At 41.5% G+C, this 20,741-nt stretch overlaps 1 protein-coding gene across 2 annotated transcripts; it reads left to right on the top strand.

Moving 5' to 3' along the window:
- The first annotated feature begins 1 nt into the window (after position 1).
- Positions 2 to 20,409, top strand: CIR1 (corepressor interacting with RBPJ, CIR1). Of its 2 annotated transcripts, XM_072341843.1 has the most exons (10): positions 2 to 159; positions 579 to 673; positions 1,352 to 1,425; positions 3,146 to 3,159; positions 3,251 to 3,306; positions 3,676 to 3,724; positions 3,938 to 4,055; positions 14,685 to 14,791; positions 16,890 to 16,975; positions 18,849 to 20,409. In XM_072341843.1, the coding sequence occupies exons 1-10, from the start codon at positions 88 to 90 to the stop codon at positions 19,555 to 19,557; spliced, it is 1,380 nt and encodes a 459-aa protein (XP_072197944.1). In that variant the 5' UTR covers positions 2 to 87; the 3' UTR covers positions 19,558 to 20,409. The 2 variants fall into 2 exon arrangements, with proteins under 2 accessions (XP_072197944.1, XP_072197945.1); XM_072341844.1 differs by lacking the exon at positions 3,146 to 3,159 and having other exon boundaries at positions 1,352 to 1,433.
- Positions 20,410 to 20,741: the final 332 nt, after the last annotated feature.

The raw sequence follows: 20,741 nt of genomic DNA, 5'->3' as shown, positions 1-20,741 counted from the left end.
CAGGAAGGCCCGCCCGCCGGCCCGGAAGGCCCGCAGCGAGCGGTACAGCCCATCCGCTCAGCCGGCGGGTCGCTCCTCGCCGCAGCCATGGGGAAGTCGTTCGCCAACTTCATGTGCAAGAAGGACTTCCATCCCGCCTCCAAGTCCAACATCAAAAAGGTGAGCGGCTCTCCAGCGTATCCCGGCCGCGTGCTGTACGGCGCCGCAGCGCAGACCCCCGGGCTCCAGCGGCCCTGCTGCCATCCCTACCTGGCGCGGCGTTGCCTCACGCCGCCAGTCGCTGCCTTCCGTTCCTGCCCGCAGGGCGCTCCCCGCAGCTCCTGTTACCCGCGGAGGGCGAGTGTCGGTGCGGGCAGCGGGGCGGCGTGCCCTGCCTGTTGTCTGGGCTTCGTTTTCCCTCTGCGTTACTGAGCTTACCCGTGCTTGTGCTCTAACGTTGTTAAAGTTATAGATCATCAGAATTATACTCTGATGAAAGCTGAGTTTCAGCACGCTAAATAAATGAAGTGTTCACACGTGGGTGTGTTTGACAGTAGGTTCTTGTCCGCTTGAAGCAGAAACCTCCTTGTTTTAACTAGGTATGGATGGCGGAACAGAAGATATCCTATGATAAGAAGAAACAAGAAGAATTAATGCAACAGTATCTTAAAGAGCAGGAGTCCTATGATAACAGGTGAGAGCCGCTGTTTCTCACTGTGGCAGTAGATGAGGACAGTGACTGGAAAGCTGGCGTCTGATTGAGCAAAACTGACAAACTGCTTTCAGAACCACAGAATTGCAGGGATTGGAAGGGACCTCAAGAGGTCACTGAGTCCAACCCTCACTAAAGCAGGTACATAGGTTGCACAGGTAGGCTACACATGGGTCTTGAATGTCTCCATGGAAAGAGACTCCGCAGCCTCTGTGGGCAGCCTGTTCCAGTGCTTCATCACCCTTGTCATAGGGAATTTCTTCTGCATGTTTGTATGGAGCTTCCTATGCACAAGTTTTAGGCAATTGCTCCTTGTCCCATCAGTACATGTGACTGAGAAGAGCCTGGACTCATCCATTTGCCTCCCATTTCCCTTTAGATATTTATCAACATTAATCAGGTTCCCCCTCAGTCGGTGCTACGAAGAACAGGACAGTTGGTGGCCTGGTATTGTGACACTGTGATGTTGAACTGCATTTCAGCTGTGACTGAAATGTGTGATCGTTGGTACACAGTGGAACATGCAAAAGCATTGACTGGACCCTTGGATTTTTTGATATTCAGCTGATTAGCAGATGGAGAATTTCTGTTTTTTTCATTAACTAAAACCTATGCGAATGCTTTGTGTTTCACACTCCGAACTCTGTCCTTTCCTTTTAGGTTGCTTATGGGAGATGAGCGTGTGAAGAATGGTCTTAACTTCATGTACGAGGCCCCACCTGGAGCCAAGAAAGGTACTGGGGTGTCTGCATGTGGGCAGGCAGCGCTACAGAGCTAACGTCGCTCTGAACAAATAACTACAGTGGTTTAGATGTTACAGCAGTATGGTCATAGAGGGTAATGCTAGGTGTTGGTTTTTGTTTTCCCACTAGAAATATGCAGAGATGGATCATATTTAATAATTTTGATCGTACAGTGCTTTGATTTCACTCAAACTGAGGAATATTTAAACAACAGTTCAGTGTGAAAGGAAGATTCAGCAGCATCAAAGGTTCTGTGCTTGGCCAAATGTGTTTCTTTAAGGCATTATAAGGCACTGGGCAAGGAAGACCAGGCCTTGCCAGCACATTGATTCCAGCAGCACAAACTGTTTTGGCCAGCTCTCCTTTTTAGAAATAGTGAGGTGGCTTTTGCTTAAAACTTCTGCTTGGAATTCAGCTTGATCCACCTGAGGCATGGGAGTCTGCAAAGCAAGAAGTTAATTAGCTGCTGTCTTCTGAATAATAAATGCCGTATTACCCAACTCTGGTGGATCTGGCTGTGACTCTATTTAATACATTCACGAGCAGGAGTTCCTGAATGCCTGGTGGTCACATTGACACTGTTAAGTTTTGGTGACTGATAGATGCAGGAGTAAGAATACATCATTTGTAAGAATACGTTTTTCCTGTTTTAACTAAAACCCTTGGCAATGCTTGCATGGGCTCATTGTAGAGCAGATTTTGCAGTTATTAAACTTGAAGAATACTTGAAGCAATCCCTTAGGCTCAGAGCAAATGTAATTTTAAACTGATGACTTTTGCTAAAATATCTTTTGTTCAGATTTTACCACAAAGTACGGTTGACTGGTTTGGTTAAAAGGTGAAAAACAGGTTGTCCTGTAGCTGTTGTGCTGACCTGCTGAGACAGGAGGACTCACTAAAGCCAGCGTGTGGTCCAGGCATGCTGCCCAGCCAGTGGGCCTGAGGAGGCTCACCACGGCTGATTCAGGCTGAATGACACTCTGGAGGAGGCTCGGACTCTGTTTGCTTCTTGCAAGCCCAAAAATCTCATCTCCGCTTTTAGGGTATTTTTTGAGTTCCTGGTAACCAAAGCATTAAGTTTAATATAAATGGAACTTGCTCTGCAGTAAACCAGTGCCTGTTAGGAATTACATTCAAACCTTGTGAGAGGAAAACCATTCATAAATTGCAATTTATGTTTTATGAATTAGGTAGCAAAGGAACAGATTTTAACAGTATTGTAATCTAGGAAGCACGTATATTGAGAAATATGAATAGGAAATGTAACTGGACTTCCTCCATTAATTCTGAATTTGCATCTTAATAAAGTTAATAATAACAATCTGGCAGGGCGAGTCCCTCTATAACTGCTATGATAGACACACTGACTAGGAAACAGAATTTCTCTCTCTGGAAACCAAAGAGAACTTTGCAGCATTGCTGTCCAACCCCAAGCTATTGCAGAGTTCCAGTGGCTAGGATTTGCAAGTTTTTGTGCTTGTACATCACAGCAATGTAATTTTAACAGATGAGCAGGTTATTATATACTAGAAGCATATACAGGTTAGCGTATACTAGAAGCTGGTTATTTGTGTTCTCTATTTTAATTAAGGTACTGTTGCATTAGTATATACTTCAACATGTTTTGTTTCCAGATTGGGCATCGGCTGCATTTTATGTGTATAATTAATCTATTGTTTCTTTTCTTTCCATGATTTCTGAAAATTGGAAGAGGAAGCTAAAGAGGTATCTCATTACGTCATTTCATTGTGTTTTCTACCCAGAAAGTGGAAGTGTATTGAAAAAGCTCAAACTTGCCGTGTTTTGTGTTTTGTAGCAAGAAGGAGAGACTGAATACAAATTTGAATGGCAAAAAGTTGCCCCTCGAGAAAAGTAAGATGTCTGGATTTTATCAACAGAGGATATATTCTTTAGTTTACCTTCCATAACCTTTTCTTGTTTCCTTTCAGTTTCATTTTTTAGTGTGTCATTTGTGTTTTCATTCATGCCCATGCAGTTAATTAGTAAAAGCTGTAAACCTGGAACCATTTCCTTGATCAGCTCAGTTTTGGTTTGAATTTCATATCCAGATTTGAAAATATATCAAAACTAATGTATACTATTAAAACGAGTGCTTAGCAAAAGTGTAGCTGAGAAATGAGTCCTCTTTAACAGTGAGTAGTCTCAAAGTAGTTTGGTGTGTGCTGGTTTAAAAAACTAAGTGAATTTATGGTGTGTTTGCTTTTTGTTTTTGTGTAACAGGTACGCAAAGGATGACATGAATATCAGAGACCAGCCGTTTGGCATCCAGGCAAGTCACGTACATTTCACTCTGTGGAGGTCTTGGGTGTATTGCAAATATTATCTAACTGCAGAGCAACCACATGGACTTAATTTTGTTGTGTTTCTCAGTGAGTCTAAAAGCATTTCTTCTGCCTAATAACACAAATGTTTCTGGTAATGATAAGTTGTATTGTTAACTGACTTAAGCCAGTGTTGTTTGCCTTCTTTTATTACCTGCTAGGTGCGAAACGTGAGATGCATTAAGTGCCACAAGTGGGGCCACGTAAACACTGATCGAGAATGTCCTTTATTTGGCCTTTCTGGAATCAACGCGAGCTCAGTGTCCAGTGATGGTTCAGGTAAGCAGCAAAAGCCTTTCTGAGGGTCTGGATAAAAATGTGGGGAAAACTTCTCAGGTTTAATTTTGCAAATTTTATCTTCTTTCACAAGGTTGATGAAATGGGGGGAAGGCTTCTTATTTCGTATGCTCTATCCAACGTTTCAGATCATTTCAAATGCTAGGGATCTCATTTTCTGGTTAGTAACTCATTGTTAGAAGGAACTGTAAAGGCTGTTGCTGTTGATTCTTCCTGTGACAAAAGTTCAGAAGCTGCAGTGAAATTGTTTACATCAGGGTGAGAATACCCGTTAGCAAATAAATATGTAATGCATTGTCAAAGACTGTCCCAGTTCAGGTTCAGGCAAACTGCTCTGAAGATCTATAGTGTGTCAATATGGTTTTGTTCATCATTTGGAAAAAAATGAGGTTTTTTAAAATATATATATAATGGATGAGTAACTGAGACCGAGCTTTTCAAGGCCTGGTTTCCTTTCCTTTTAGCTGGTTTCTGGTTGCTTTGTGAATTATTTTATTTATTTATTTATTTTAAATTAGGTTATAGTAAAGAAGTGGATGTAAGCGTTCAGATTAAATGCTGTTTGCCTAGAGTGCTGTATGTTGCCTCAAGTTTGTAATGCTTTTAGTATGTTCAAAATCTTGGTCTGCTAAGAGACACCTGGTAACGTGGGTGAGTCTTCTGACTTGCTGCTGCACTTCAAGGTTGGTTTTGCAGGGATATCACTATGACTGCACGCTTCTTAACACCTATTCTTCTGTTTCTGCTCAGGATACCTGTTTTATGTAGTAGCTCTTAGTTTTATTTCACATTGGGCCTACCGACAGTCTTGCCTTTCAGAATTATACCACGCAGATACTTCATTTCTCTGGGATGAGGCATAGAAGACTTAAGTTGAAGGAAACAATGCCTCTTGTGCTCCTCTGCTTCTAGGCATTGTCTGATGATTGCACCATTGTGTTAGCAATCCCGCAGTTGACATTCTCAGCCTTTACATTCAATAGGTTATAACATTAAATCACTTCCTTACCTCATTCCTACCTTAGACAAAACTGTGCTTGGAGCGTGTGGTGGGGGTAGAATTATACGGTGCAACTGTTACACGTCAGATGTGCTTTCATGCTGCAGAACTTTTTTTTTTCTTCCAGTTCAAATGATGTGGGTAATTTTTAGGAGTGCTTGGCTGGGAAATCTGAAAATATTTGGTGCATGCTTGCACCAGCTTGAAAGTGGACACGTTATTTCTAATGCAGGCACTTTGCAGTGTCAGTGTAAGGCTAACTGCTTGCTTCCAACCCAGCTGAACTAATTATCTAGATGCAGGAAAGTTGGAATGCTGCATGTTTCCTATGGAGAGAGATTCTCTCCGGGCTGCTTTCCAAACAGTCATGCTAAGCCTAAGAGAGGGATTTAATGCACAGGATGAATTTTGTGCTTAGAAAAAAGCTGTAGAACTGTTTATATGTATTCAGACTGTGCAAATGACCTCACATTTTCAAGTTGGAAGACAGTGTGCTGTGCTGAGCACAGTCTTTAGCAGGCTGAGAGGAAGGAGTTCAGCAAGTAGGGGCGGGTGACAGATCAGGGTTTGTATATATAATTTGTAAGGCACTGTGATCTTGGGTTTGAATAGTCAGCTGTAATGATACTACTGCCTTCTCATTCTTTCTTTCAAGAAAACTGTGGTAAAATTTAAAACAATTGTAAGTTCTTCATTTAATAGCAGATAAGAGGTTTATAAGAACCAGTAATATGGTTAATTAGATCAGCAGTAAAAAGGTTGTCTGCTTTTTCTAACCTCAGGCATGCAATCCTCTCATCAGCTTTTCTAAATCTTCATCTGATTTAATAACCAGCTAAGTTATGCTCCTTTGAGGACTGCTGGAGTTTCCATGACTGTGAATGAAGAATACAGTTAAGTGAGAACACAGATTACTTAATTCGGTAATTCTCTTAAGACTCATGATTCATGCATACATTAGGTGAAGCTTACATCTCATATACATACAATTTTTTTTAACTAAACCCTGAAACACTCCTATGTTGTATGGGATGGGGGATTAAGTCCTTGGCTTTGTGCCGCTGAGAGCCCTGCCCAGGTGTTACCACGTGCAGATCTGCAGTCAGCTCTGTAAACTTAGCCATAGCTGAGGGTTAAGTCAGTTTGTCAGAACAGTGTTTTTACATTTCCTGACAGGGCATTGCAGTAAAAAAGCCAAAATCTTTCATGTTCTGATCAACATCCCTCTCCCCCTTACTTACACAGTATAATCTCTCTGACCATTTCTCCTCATTGCCGTTTCCTTTCATTAAATCTACCCAATGCTTTTTATGACCCTTAATGCTGAACCAAACTGCACCTCTGTGAATGTTCTTGTCTCCCTCTATAAAACACGGCTCTCTGAGCTCTGCTTCTTCCTGCTTCTCTTTATCAGCAATTATATTCATTACTAATTATGTGTTGATCCCACACCAATGTTGTAGCTGTTGCTGCACAGAGCCAAGGATGTCTCAGCTTTTCATTCCGCCCTGGCAGTGAGGGGTTGGGAGTATAGGGAGCTGGGAGGGGACAGAACTGGCACAGATGACCTTAACTGGCCAAAGGGCTGTTCCATGCTGTGTGGCATCATGCAGAACTGTAAAACTTGGGGAGTTGGCTGGGGACGGCCACAGCTTGGGGACCAGCTGGGCATTGGCTGGAGGGTGGTGAGCAATGGCATTGTGCATCAGTTTCCTTTTCTGTCTTAGCAAATTGTCTTCTTCTCAACCCTTTTTTTTTTCCTGATTCTCTTTCCCTTCCCACTGGGAGGAGGGAGAGAGTGAATGGCTGTGTGGTGTTGAACTGACTGCCAGGTTAGACCACAGCAGTCCTTTTTGGTGGCCAACATTGGGCTTGAAGGGTTGAGATAATGATGGATCTGACCAGAGCATGTTAAAATTGTTACAAGCTTCATAGTAGCATAGGAGTTGCTGGTCGTGGTATTGATTCTTTCACTCCCAGTGTGGTTTTATTTGCTTTCATGGTTTCTTAGTTCCTTCCTTGTTTATCATTGCTGGGGGCTGGCCTAAGGTTGCACATGGATTTTCCAGTTTGTAGATAGCACACACTCACATTACATCAACAATGAACTTAATGTGGTATTTGTACTCAGTACTGCCATCATCCTAGCAATTTGGGAACCTTACTGTGAAAGCTATTAACAAGCTCTTCACTTCAGGCAAGTTAAAATAGGTTTTGAAATTTTTGAATGCAGTTGGGATGTTCAAATTGGCACAGTCCTATTGCTGTGTCTTCTTCGTGGTTTTATCTGTGGTTAAACAACCATTGCAGAACATCAGCCAGAGATGCGCCCTGAGGCAGGGTAGCTGTGTGTGGCAAGGTGTGTGGGAGGAGAAGGGTGGGTATCTATCGCAATCTCTGAATGGTTTGGAATTCACCCCTTATCAAGTGCAGAAGCCTAAAAAGCTGACAGAATGTTTTAAAAAGGTGTGCCCTGATCCTGGCAATAAGAAAGAGTTAGAGCTCGCTGCACTGTGCTGGGGCCTGGCCTGTGCCTGTCAAACACTGTTCAACACTATTCTGTACCCTCAAAAAGAAGAAAATGGGGTCTTCTGGGTCTGTCCCAGCCCCTGCAGCAGGTCCTGTGACTGAATCAGAGAGCCATCGGGAAGCAGGATGTCGTGGAGCAGCCCATCCCTGTCTTGCCTTTTCCTCCTCCAAAAACTTAAAATGCACAGTTAGTTCGTCCTGACATTCTTGCGTTTCTTGGTGCTTTATTGCCTGAAGTCTTTCAAAGTAGTCTGGACTGTTCTTAGGAAGACCTTCTGCTACAGGTATGAAAAATGCACATTTCACTTTTAATTGCCTATATTATTTCCTTTGATACACTATAAATGATGCATTTCAACACACAGAGAAAACATTGAATAGCGCTTAGTGCAGGTGCAGTAGGTGTTCTGTTCTAACTTTGTCCTTCAGGAAGAGAGTGGAGTAAAGTACCTTATTTGGACTCAAGCTTTTCAGCCTCAGGGGAAATGTTTAATTTGAAATGAATGAAAACAAAACTTTGTTGGATTTAGTTGTGTTATCTGAAGTTCTGCTCTGAAGTTCTGCTCTGTTTCTCTTTGAGGAGAGAGGAGCAGTTCTCTTAATTCAGCAGAAAAGTACTGGCCTTTGCATTTATCTCATGTGATGGCTGCATTGTCATCTTCTTTTCTGCATGTCATCCCGAACAGCAGTTTCAGTGTTGAGTATCTCACACAGAGACCAGTTGCTGACTCTGCTTCGCTCAGGTGGAGCCAATGCAGGGCTGCAGCGTGCTTGGCACAGATCTCCATTCTGTTTGAGTGAAGACCTCTATCTTTCAAGATCTAAAATACACTGCAGAGCACCAGCAAACAGCAAAATAATTACAATCAGTCCCTTAGTTTAGGCTTGGTTATTTTGCTTCTGGGACTATTTTACTAATCTAGCAGGTAATTCATACTAGAAAAAAAAATAATAATCTTACCATTAAAAAAGCGCCTTTTGAATAATATCTCACCGGTGAATAGAGATTATTTCTGCAATAAGGCAATTTCAGTGGATGTGGATAGCATGGGATAATCACACCCCTGGGGTACAGCCTTGTCTGTAATCTCCCAGGAGTGTAATTATTTCATGATAACTGCACCCCCTGATGTTGCATTATTTCCATTATGAAATTCTTAGTTTTAGATATCAAGTAACTTACTTTGATCACTGGAAACTGCGAAGTAGTGTTAGAATGCTCCAGCTGTGACACATACAGAGACCAACTTATAAGATTTACTTCTCCTTTACAAAGTTAAATTAGGCAATCAAAATGCTGCTTTGGGCTAAACTGCTTTACCTTTTTTTTTTTTTTACTGGTAAAATCCTAACTTTCAAAGTTCAGGCAAGATGAAAGTATCTCTTGTGGTTCTGACTCTACATGCAGCCGCGCATATATGTGTGCATGTGCACATACAGAGTATGTGATATAGGGAGCAGAAAAGCGTCACTAGCATCTAAAAGTTTGCCTGTATAATCCCGTATTTTAATTGTTAACCAGCAACAGCTGTTGGTTTTGGTGTTTTTCCATGCTTTTTGTTTGTTTGACATTATTAGAACACAGGCTCATGGGTTTTACATGCAAAAACTTTTGATGTAATTTTTTTAATTCACTTTGACATTGCCTGTAAGTGCAGTGGTCAGATAAATCAATCCAATCTGATGCTCTTGGCTTGTTAAACCTAGGCTGGATAGTGCTGGGCATCATTCTCTGTTGTGCACTGCTTTCAACATGTTACAGTCAACCGGCTTCATATATTTTTTTTTCCAGTGAAGAAGCAATTCTGCAAAATAATTTACGTATTTACAGAAAATTGATGCAAATAAAAGTCAAAACGTGGCTGAGTGACATGCACGTGTACCTAGTATCTGACCTTCTACCAAGATGAGAAAGCACTTGGTGTGTCAGTGTAAATGCAGCCTTCTAAAGGTTCATCGGCACCTCCTAAAGCTTGTGCCACCTCTTTGTGTTACCTGAGTGTCCCCACACTCACTGTGCTTGTCTGTCACTCACTGATCTTCAACTTCTTTGGGGTGTGAAATCCTTTGCCTTAGAGATCATTGAAATCGTCAACCACGCTAAGACAAGAAAAATGAGATCTATATCTGTATTATGAGTAGAATCTCCCTGCAAGTTTTCCAGCAACAGGTATGGTACCATTTTGTTTTCCCACAGATAAGAAGTGCATTGTATTGGGAATGCAGGAATGGATTTAAGTGTTCTCTTGAATCTGTATTAACAAAAGAGAGGTATTTGAATATGCTGACTGCGACCATTTGTATAAATGGCCATCTGCAGAAATGCAGCGCGTATGGAACTTTCCTTTGCGGTCTGCAGCTGAGACCTTTGATAGTGAGCAGTAGGAGCCCTAACAGAACCTTCATGTAGTTCAAGAACTATCTCATTTCAGAATAATCCTCCATTTACGCTTCAGAAGCCTCTGTATTTGGTGTGAATGGCATTTGAGTAATAAATATGGATTCCTGTAGCAGTTTGATATCAGATTTAAATGTTTTTTACTTCTTAAAAATTCAAGAGTCTCTGAAATAGCCTGCGACAAAAGCACGGCAATGTGTTACATTCACTTAAACTGCAGACGCTCTGAAGAAAAGCTAATTAAAAGCCAGAGGTTTTGTATTCGTTGGTTTCTCTCAATGCCAACTGCAGCAGTTGCTTTGAAGTGTAAATATGGTCTGAATGTAGTCATCCCCAAAAGAGATGGAAAAATTATCAGTGAAAAATGATCAGTTCTGAATTAGTGGAGGCTGCATAAACTTGCTGGGTTCTTCACGACCAGGGTCACGATCACATAATTATGATAATAGCTCTTTGTCCTTTAGATAAATGAGAAGTGTCTACTCATCTCTGCCACAACTGCGGTGAAACTTGACAGAAGATATGGTGTGATTAGGCTCAGCCTGTAATTCTTTCCCATTTTTGTTAAATTTCCTTTTAAGCCATCTAAAAAAGAACCTACAAAACTGCGTGGAGAGCACAAAAAGTAGATGGGTATATTATTGACAAACCCGTCTCTTATAATTTTGAAGTTAGGCTGTCTTTTAAAAGCAAAAACCCAAAAAGCCTTGTGTCTAAATGGTACTCCCTGCCACTGTGCAAAGTCGCATTCTAATTTCAGCCTATATTCACCCTTCTTGAGATCATTTGCTAAGGCAACCAGCAGTGTGGTTTTACAGCAGTTATTTAAGGTGAAAGAGCTGTTTGCAAACTTGCTGGTGTATGCAGGTCTGTGGTACTCCGCCTGCAGACACAACGGAACTGGGCATTGTTTGTTTCCTTTATATTCCTGTATGGAAACTGTAGCATGCAGCTATGCTGTCCTCAGACAGTAGTGTTGTATTGCTTGTGAGCTTACGGTGCACTGTTCATCTTCAGTAGGTGATTCAATAAATTCCCATTTGTTTTGCTTAGAGATCACTAATAAGGAGTGGGAGTTGCCAATGTGATTGATTTACTGTGACATAATGCTTTTTTCAGTGTTTTTTTGGGTTTGGTTTCTTTTGTTGTTATATGGACTGGCATGTTGCAGTTTGTAACAATGTGTAACTGCATCTGCTATGTACTGGCTAGGATGATTTCCCCCGCCATAGGTTGGAATGATGGTTATAACGTTACTGCTTCTTGCCTCTTTGCTTTTCATATGTATTCTGTAATAAAAATCTAGATAGGAACATCATCGATTGCAAAGGATAAATGGGTTTGTTTATCTGTACTGGTGACAGTAGGGAAAGCTTTTATCAGGAAGTTGAGCTGACGCTGTCGAAGGTATGTAACACAAGCAGAGAGACTGAAAAGTGCTATCTTGGTGATAGTGGCAATCACAGTATTATGGTCTGTCCTTACTGTCACTGAAACCCTCGTAGAAAAAGTGGTATTTAATCACAGTTGTTATGAAGAAAGGTTTTAACGTCCTGTTCGCTAATATTGGATAATTTGAAAAATGTGCTTTAGACATTTTAATGGAGGTCTGCTGGATGGCGTGTTACAGCTAGCATTGTTCTCCCAAGGAGGAGTCCTTTGCCCATGCTCATTAGAGGAAACATTCTGGCAACAACAAAGCATTACACGCGCTCTTTGCGTTTGTGGCTTTGTGAAAAGTACAGACAGAATGGAAAAAGACAGTTTTGGCTATAGGTAGCTCTTGTTTCTGGGCTGAGAGCGGGGGTAATAATGTGGGATAGGAGAGCCTACTGTAAGCTAGTCGGTCAGTAATTGAAATCCAGAATTATATTGCCCCCTGGTTGTTTAATAGAAGCAGAATTGATTCTGTTAAATTGATCTCAGTAAAGTGCAGTAAGAAATTGGAGAGCCCTTTGTTATAGAAACAAACTGGCAATATGTCGTATAAGTCTTCGCATGATATCCTTGTGAAATCCAGTATAATTGATGCTCACGTGGGCTTCAGAAAAATTCTACTTACAGCTCTTCTGTTTATTTCATTGCGTGAACATGATGGAGGTGCACCAATAGCTGTCTAAACTAAGGTTGCGCTCAGGTTGTACTTTGTGGAGACTAAAATCTTTCTTTCCACACTTCACTGAGCGGTTTGAGTTTTCAGGTTTAATGTCCCAACCCGGAGGTAACCAAGCCAAATATTTGTTTTCCTTCCTTAAAACCTACCTTAAACAAAATAGGGTGAAGGCATTGAAAACTCTGAGAAGCAGGGAGAAATATTTGCTTGAAAACAGTATTTCTTAAGGCTGTGAAAAAGATAAAAATTGTGAAAAATGAAAATGTAAATTCAAGAAAATAAGCTTGGCAGATTGAGAAATTGCTACTTAAAAATAGCAAGGTACTCTATTTGACTTGTTTCAGGAAGAATAAGAAGCAGATGATGAGACAGTGTAACTTGGAGCTTATTTTTAGTTAGCCGATGGAGGAATGCTGGGAGACTAATGTTAGGATTCCTAGTAGTCTGCTGGTTGTACAGAATTCCTGCATCTAGCTTGCTATTAACTTGTGATAAATGTCCTCTCTGGTCCGTTTCACCTGCATGAGGTGACTAAGCTGGCTTCTTCACGGGCAGTCTCACGAGTCCCAAAGGAATGCTTGTATGAGCATGTTGTGGTTTTGAAGTACAGAAGGGAAATGGGGCCCCTTTTGAGGAGAAGGAAAGGAAAACCTCTCAGTTAAGATAAGGAGAGATAACAAGATAACAGTGCTGCACAGCACACTGTGCCTCTGCACCCAAAGCCTGCCACGTGGTGTCATGATACGGACTACTGGTAAAACCAGGACAGGGGCCATCCATTTGTACAGCACAAAGTATGTTTCTTTTCTGATGAGGGTGTGATTGAAAATTGATGGATGCCACCCGTGGAATACTTAGGTAGCATCTATTCCCAAGATCATAGCTGACTGAGAGCTTCTTGGCCCAAGCTTACCATCAGTCCTTAATGTACAGCTTTAAAGGGAAACTAAATTAGAAACATCTGAATTCATAAATAGCTTTAATCTGAAGGTCTTGTTGTATGTTTGGTGTAACTTTTCCATGTCCACCAGACAGGAGTAACAGTGATGGCAGCTGTCCTTGTTACATAGTACCATGTTGTATCTGAAGCATTGCAGTTGGAGCTACAAATGCATCTCCTTGATGTCATTAATATGGGTGCAAGGCTTCTGTACATTTGCTTTAGCCTTGTTTGTGTTCCTTTTAAGCATATCTATTATGTGTTTGGCTGTGCTGATCCTGGCGAGAGCAGGCACTTTGGCAGGCCACCTCTTTGCTTGCATTGGTCAGTGCTTTACAGCGCAACTGCAATCAGCTGGGCAGCTGCACCAAAACCAGTAATGTTGTGCTTTCGTGATTGGCTTTTGATGTGGAAAAAGTGCAAGGGATCCCAAAACATTTCCGAAGTTTTCTCTTCTTCATTCTTCCTTAATGTATCGACCTGTTTGTTCCTGTGTACAGGAAAAGCCAGGAAAGGTCAAAGCTGATGGCTTGTGTTGTTGCTGTTGTTGTTGTTTGAGAAAGTGCTATTTTATGTTTTCCATAATAATGCCACTTTCTGTACTTTCCCATGTATACAAAAAAAAAAGAGTTCTCCACAACCCAGAAACTCTTAAAACCACAAAGCAGGTTCAATATGTTCCATAAGAGTAAACAGATCTTATGATTTACACGTAGTTTAGTAAGTACTACAAGTTGCTCCGTACGCTGTATAATATGCCTCTGAATTTTACCTTAGCTTGCCTTCTCCATTTGCCTTACAGTCATTGACTGGAAGGCTGGTGAATGAAGTGCTGTGGAGGTTTACCAAAGGGGATCTACCGAAAGCAGCTGTGTTTAGGGTGAAGAGAAAATGCCTGTTCAGGGAATGATGTGATATATCGATAATCGTAGCATTCAGTTAAAGCCAAAGAGCCAGGTGTGGGGTATGTAAGTTACAGCAAAGCCAGCACGATGCAGACAAAGCTGCTGAGCCTAATCCCAAGCACCTACAGTAATGTGAGGCACTGCATGCTTTTGAAGCTGAAAGCTGTGAGTAGACTTAGAGTAACGGCGCAGAGAGCCAGCACGTCTAGGGGGCCCTAGAATGAGGAAGGACATAAATGATTTTTCCATGTATTTATTTTCTGTCTGCATACCATGTTTCTGATGATGGTTACTTTCTATGTTTAAGTTCAAAAATGTGTGAAGAATTATGAAAAACACCTTATTAGTAGCATAGTAGCAATGTGTTTTCCCCTTGTGTTAGGGGAGAAGAGGCTCTTAAAAGTCTTGTTTTATGTTTTTTCTTTTGGTTTTCTGTGCTTTTTGTGCTATAGCAGAAATACACTTACCTAAATATATTGTTTTCAACATGACAAAGTTACATAAGAGAATCCCCTTGTACTTAAAGAAAAATGCAATTATTTTCTATTCTGAATCTCCAGACTGCTGTTTTAGAAAATCATATCTGATTATTTGCTCAGCAGAAGATTATTGAGTTGATTTAGCTGTGATTTTACTTAACAAAGCTTCAGCTGAATTCCTACTGTGGAGTCCAAAAAAGGTAGAGAGATATAAATGATACATTCAAACTGTGATTTTTGTGAACAGGGCCATCAATGCACCCCTCGGAGCTAATAGCGGAGATGAGAAACAGTGGGTTTGCACTGAAACAAAATGTACTGGGGAGAAACTTGACCGCAAATGATCCATCACAGGTAATGATCTTTTTACCAGTAAGCTGAAAATGTCTATAAATCTAAATGTGATTGCTTGTGAATTGCTACTTAATGTTTTCCAATATGCATATCCATAGGAAAGCTGAATAGCTGCACCAGTGGAATATCTCCAGAAACTTACTGTGTTTTCCGGCTCTGTTTTAGTCACAACGATGAATCATAAGTTGCCTTTTTTTTTTTAAATCTATCTGTAAAAAATTAAATGCCTCCTTTGGGTGACTAGAAATTAATTTTTTCATAAAGGAGTGGCTGTGGGTTTTGGCACTTAGAGGTGGTGCAATGGTGGCCTCCTCATGAATGTTTGAGGAGGCATGCCCGAGTGTTGCCAGGACTGCTATAGCTGAAGATGTTCTTGGTTAACTGAATATTGTTGTGTCCGTTGTTTCTGAGGGAGAAAATATTTAATTGTCATCACTTAGACTGCACAAGGTATATTAAAAATAGAGGCAATTTGATAATAATGTAAAGTGAAAAATTTGCACGCGTTACTTGAGTGAGATGCTATGCAATAACCTTTGTTGCTATGGGAGGATAGTCAAAATGCCACGACACCAGGTTTCAACTAGAGACAAGACAACAGCCCTCAGCTGGTCTTGAAACACCAGAGTCAATCAGTAATTCCTTCTGTCTCCACAATTGGATGTATGTAGGTTGCTCCAAAAGTAATGCTTGCTATTTATTTCCATTGAAACAACAACAAATACAAAGAGCATGGTAACGCTATTTAAGAAAGCAAATTCTCAGCTACAAAACACTTGTTTTTCAACGTGGTCAGCACCATTAGCTGATTCACACAGATGAACTGAGTGAGATGCTCTTCATGTTGTGGTGTGACAGCTGTGCATGGCCATCTGGAACATGACTTGTCTTTCATGTTGCTGTCATCACTGCTGAAACACGCCACCCAACAGCTCACTGTGCTCACATCTGCTGTTTGATCTCCATAAACATTGAGCAAGCGTCGGTGAATGTTACAAGATGCAGGTTTTTTTCTGCATGGTGGGGTTCAGTGACACACCTTTGCTCAGTGCACACTTCCATGTCAGGCCCCATTCTGTCATACTGCCCCTCTGCTGCCATCTGTCACACGGCGGCAACATATGATGGGCTGTTGGTGGGAAGGTTCAGCCTCTACTGCCACGCCACCCACATCTGCCTCTGACATCATGGGCCACCATAATAAAATAGAAGGCAGTATTTCTGGAGCAGACTTTGTAACTGCATTTTAAACAGCTGTGTACTGTAGAAAAAAAATGTAGCATCTGGGCACTGTTACGTGGAGCACGGTGATACCAGTACTTTAGCCTTACGTTAGGTGTGATATCTCTTGGGTTTTGGTTGTTTTTTTTCCCTTCTTCTTTATGTTATTTTATTTTTTGGAAGAGCTTTTTAATCTTTATTTCCCCTCCTAAGTGTGGCTGAAATAAAAACCATTGCGGTGGAGCACTGTAGTGTACCAGATGTACATAATTTGAAGAACCGAGGGTCATGAAGTAGCTATGCTGTGTTGATTGCAATACTGTATGCAGATTGTATGATTACTGTATTTTGCATTGCTAGAACACTGTATGAGCATTTAAGCGCTAATAGCACAACAGTAAGGTAGATATGTTAATACCCATTTTCCTAATGACAAAACTGAGACAGAAAAGTAATTTGCTTAAATTACTCCGGGTTTGAGCAGGACTGGCATCGTACCTATTCATCCAAGCATGACAAAAATGAGGTCACTTATCCTAGGGAATCGTGTGGGCTCCAAAATAGGCTCATTTTTATTAACTGTTTCAGAAATGTTTCTTTCCCTAGCGGTGATTTTTCATATGTTACTAATAACTTCTGTTGTATAACCCCACGTTACAGCACCTACTCAGCTTGGAGACAGAATGTGGGTGGGTGTTTTTTTCCTTGCAGCAAGTACATTGCTTTTCCCAAAGAGTCTTCAGTTGACTTGGTGATGCAAGCACATTTGTGCCTGTGCGAAAAGAAGGCATGCACAGATGCATCACTTTAAATGCAGCAATCTGAATGGGGAGGTTACCTTTATCCAGGGACTCAGTGTCGTACTATTTTCTTGTAGGAATTTGTTGCAAGTGAAGGAGATGATGATCCAGAAGTTGAGTTTTTAAAATCACTGTCAACCAAACAGAAACAGAAACTTCTAAGGTAAGTGCAATACGATGTGGAAGGGATCTGTGTCTGCAGTAGATCTGATTCCATAGCTGCCTTGTGCTCTCTTGTCCCTCTACCTCTTCCACGTCATCAAGGAGCTTAGCATCATTGCTATGGAAGAACATGAATTTCGTTTAACATACACTTGGCCCCAAATATCACTATGCAGCTTGTTTGTTTTGTACAGCTTTTTTTGCTTTAATCGCTCTGTTCTAATCTGATTGGGGTGCCTTTGCGTTGTGCCCTGTTTCTCATCTAACCGGGGTTCTGAAATAATAATTTGCTCATTGAGGATGATTCCAAATCCTGTTTTAAAATATTGTTTTGTACTCCATTGCTGACAGTATCTTCTTCCAGAATTAAATATTATATAAGTTTGTTTACTGGTTTACAACTTGGCCAAGTTTACTGTTTTATTCCACGCAGTTGAAGTGGACCTCACCTTGCACCCTGTTGTTGGTTTGCTGATGTGCTTTAGAATCATAGAGTCATAGAATCATAGAATTACTCAGATTGGAAAAGACATCAAAGATCATCAAGTCCAACCTCGGCCTAACCATAGTACCATAACTCTAACAACCCTCTGCTAAATGATATCTCCGAGCACCAAGTCCAAACAGCTCTTAGACACATCCAGGGACGGTGACTCTTATGGTCAAGCATTTATAGATTGCTGCTTCAGCTAAGCCAGTAGAGGGAGCTCCTCGTATTTTTGTCCTTCTAATAGCAAGTTAACGGGGTTTTCGTTATTTGCTTCTATCCTACTGATTTCATCAGTCAGGTGACTCGCAGTATTTTCCTCTGTTCGTTTGCAACATTATCTTGAAGTAACATGAAAGTGTGTAAGAGCTACTGCCAGATGGATCCCATGCAGGTATCGATGGTTAAAACTGCAGTCAGCTTTCAGGGCTAAATTAAAAACCCCACATGCTGTGACCGTGGAGAGCAGAAGGGGAGAAAGGTAAATTGCAAAGCAGGTAACTGAGTAGGTAGGTTCATATGGTACCTGCGTATGTAACCAACCATCCACTGAAAAGATTGGGCACATGCTATGTTTATTTGAAGTAAGGAATGTGTCTGTAGTTTGAGTGATTTGAAACAGTGTTTTGTTTGAACTTCTGCTGGCCCAACACAACCGATCACAGGAGTTCATGTTTTCAGTAAACGTTTGGGTCCTTTAGATTTTAAGAGTCTGAAGGGATATTTTCAATAGGCTGCAGGTAATGTCAGCGTTCAGTCACTGATTTTCTGAGACACGTAAGCACAGCAAGCATTTAGTAATGGAAACCTCTGCAGAAGCAGTTAAATGGAAGCCAGTGCGCGTGTGTGACAGGGTGGTGTAATTGTGGCTGGGGTGTCGATGTTCCTGCTTGTGACAAAAGGCACTAGTGAAAATACCAGCGTTATTTGCCTGGGGAACTCTGAGACGTAGGCTTTAAAATCTCAATTTCCATCATTAACGGGCAGTGAAGGCTAATTGCTTTTTTTTCCCTTTTCAAAATCTCTTCTAAGCATGCACTAATAAAAGCAGCAGTGATGTTCCAAACTGTCTCCAGCAGGCTGACAATAAGGAAGCACTACAATTAATTACCTGTGTTCCTGCTGGTAAGGCCACACTGTAGTTCTCTATTTCTTAAAAGGAAGGGATTGAGAAACGATCTTCTGAGTACGCCTAGCTCAAGGTTAGCAGCTTAACATGCTTTAACATGCTTTGCTGGATGAGGATTGGGATTTAATGCGCTTTTATGGAAAATAGTGTATTTGCTGTGTAGGACGAGTGAAGTCGTCAACTTTAAAAGACAATGACTGTAATTTAGAGCATGTTAACAAGTCTGATTGCGCTACTCTCTTGTTTTGAAAATGAAAGGAAATTGGATCGTCTGGAGAAGAAAAAGAAAAAGAAAGACAGGAAGAAGAAAAAGCAGCAAAAGAAAAAAGGCAAAAGTAAACACAAGAAACATAAGATGAGCTCCTCTTCTTCCTCATCCTCCAGTGAGACTTCAGGAAGCAGCAGCGGCAGCGAGACCGACGGCAGAGATAAAGCGGCACAAAAGAAGATGTATTCTAAGAAAAGAAAAAAAGACAAGTTTTCAGAGGCCAGCAGCAGCGATTCAGAAGGAAAAGCGAAGACTAGGAAGGAAAAACTTTATGAAGATCTCTCCAGTAGTCACGGTAACAAGGACAAAGATAGGGAGAAGTATAGACTTTTAAAGCAAGATAGTTCTGCGGAGAACAGCAAATGGAGCTCCTGTGAGGGGGAAAGAAAGTCCAAAAGCAGATACCAGAGAGAGACTGAAAGAAAGGAGAGGGATAGCAGGAGCCGGAGCGCGGATGAGAGGAGAGGGAGAAGCCCCTGCGCAAGTCACAGCAGTCACAGGCAAAGGCAAAGAAGAAAAAGCCCGAGTCAGAGCCCTGGTGGAGAGCGTCACAGGAGGAATGAAACCAGGAGCCCCAGCACAGACAAAAAGGAGAAGAAATACAGGGAGAGCGATGGCGACAAGTGCAGTAAAGTGGAATACAGAGAAAGGAGCAGACGGAGTAGAAGCAGAAGCCGAGAGAGGAAAAAAAAGAGATAGTGTGGGGGACAGGTGCAAACAAAAATGTCTCCTCGATGAATACCTTTAATAAGGGCTGGGTTCCACGTTGCTCTTTGTTTTCCAACCTTTGTATCTAGCGTTTCCTAAACAAAGCCAACAGCGTCATGTCTGTGATGTTACAATATCTGTAAATTAGGACAAATGTCGCGGTATTTTTCTTACTGTATAAATATTCCCGTTGGCAGGTATCCTATGAGCACATGCAGTAATTCCTACACCTGAGTTTTAAACTATTCCAGAGCGGCGTTTGATACTCCTGAGTTTTGTCGGTGGCGATTTCTGTTTTGATGCAGCAGTGAGGGGAAGCGATAGGGAAGAATCCTGGGGTATGTGAAACGGTCACAGATGTTTGAGATAGCTGTGGGTAAAACCCCTGCTTCCAACTTCAAAACGTGATGTTGTAGAGGGCTTCTTGTTGTTGTTGTTGCTGTTTTATACTGCACCATTTTTTCCCTAAAGATCCCTGCAAGAGATCAATTTCATGAGTTAAAACAACAGAGAGACATAGTTCACATAAGTGTGTAGCCAACGTTTTTTGACCTCCTGCGGCGTACAGCTTGGTCAGGGCTATCTAAACATCTCGAGCCCCCGTTGGTAAGTGTCAGTACAATGTCAAGTTATTGTTCGATAAGCTCTCAAGACATGAAAAGAATATTTACTGCCTCAACTGCTGCGGGTGTTTCATTGTTTGTAGTAGGAAGCTCATGTAAATATCCATCCTCTTGTTTTTTGTGGAACAGACTTCTTTTTCTTGGTGACTGTTGTGTGTTCACACACCACTGTGAACTCCGGTAATAAAATACCTTATTATTTAAAAGCAGCGAGAACTGCCTTCTTCTCCGGTGTGTTCTGAGTCCCTTCAAATGCACAAGGCAGACGTTTTGCTTTCTGTTTCAGGTGGAGATACCTCAGTGGGCAGGTGAAGGTGCTGCTGAGCTGACTGGGAGCTTTCTTCCCCTCCTCGCTGCCAGGGCAAACAGCACTTTATTACCAGTCCACTTCTACTTCTTCAAACTGCCATGCCATTTTTCAGTATCCGCAGAGTATAATATATGGTGGAAGTGACCTGGCTCATCTTTTAAGCACGTGTGAATGAGTTTGAAAGGGTGAGCCATTAAGAGATGTCACCTTCTTCTGAATGCTTTGGCGTGAGGTTGCTGGGA

The sequence above is a fragment of the Excalfactoria chinensis genome, chromosome 7 (genome assembly GCF_039878825.1).
Source record: "Excalfactoria chinensis isolate bCotChi1 chromosome 7, bCotChi1.hap2, whole genome shotgun sequence".
In the NCBI taxonomy this organism is placed as follows: Eukaryota; Metazoa; Chordata; class Aves; order Galliformes; family Phasianidae; genus Excalfactoria; species Excalfactoria chinensis.
The sequence above is the reverse complement of the archived record's forward strand: the minus strand, read 5'-3'. Positions and strand labels throughout refer to the sequence as shown.

Bases quoted from the DNA above. Each gene is read 5' to 3' on its own strand.
- CIR1 (XM_072341843.1), top strand. From the start codon at position 88: ATGGGGAAGTCGTTCGCCAACTTCATGTGCAAGAAGGACTTCCATCCC. The intron at 160-578 runs GTGAGCGGCTCT...TGTTTTAACTAG, and splicing joins CCAAGTCCAACATCAAAAAG to GTATGGATGGCGGAACAGAA. The intron at 3,725-3,937 runs GCAAGTCACGTA...ATTACCTGCTAG, and splicing joins ACCAGCCGTTTGGCATCCAG to GTGCGAAACGTGAGATGCAT.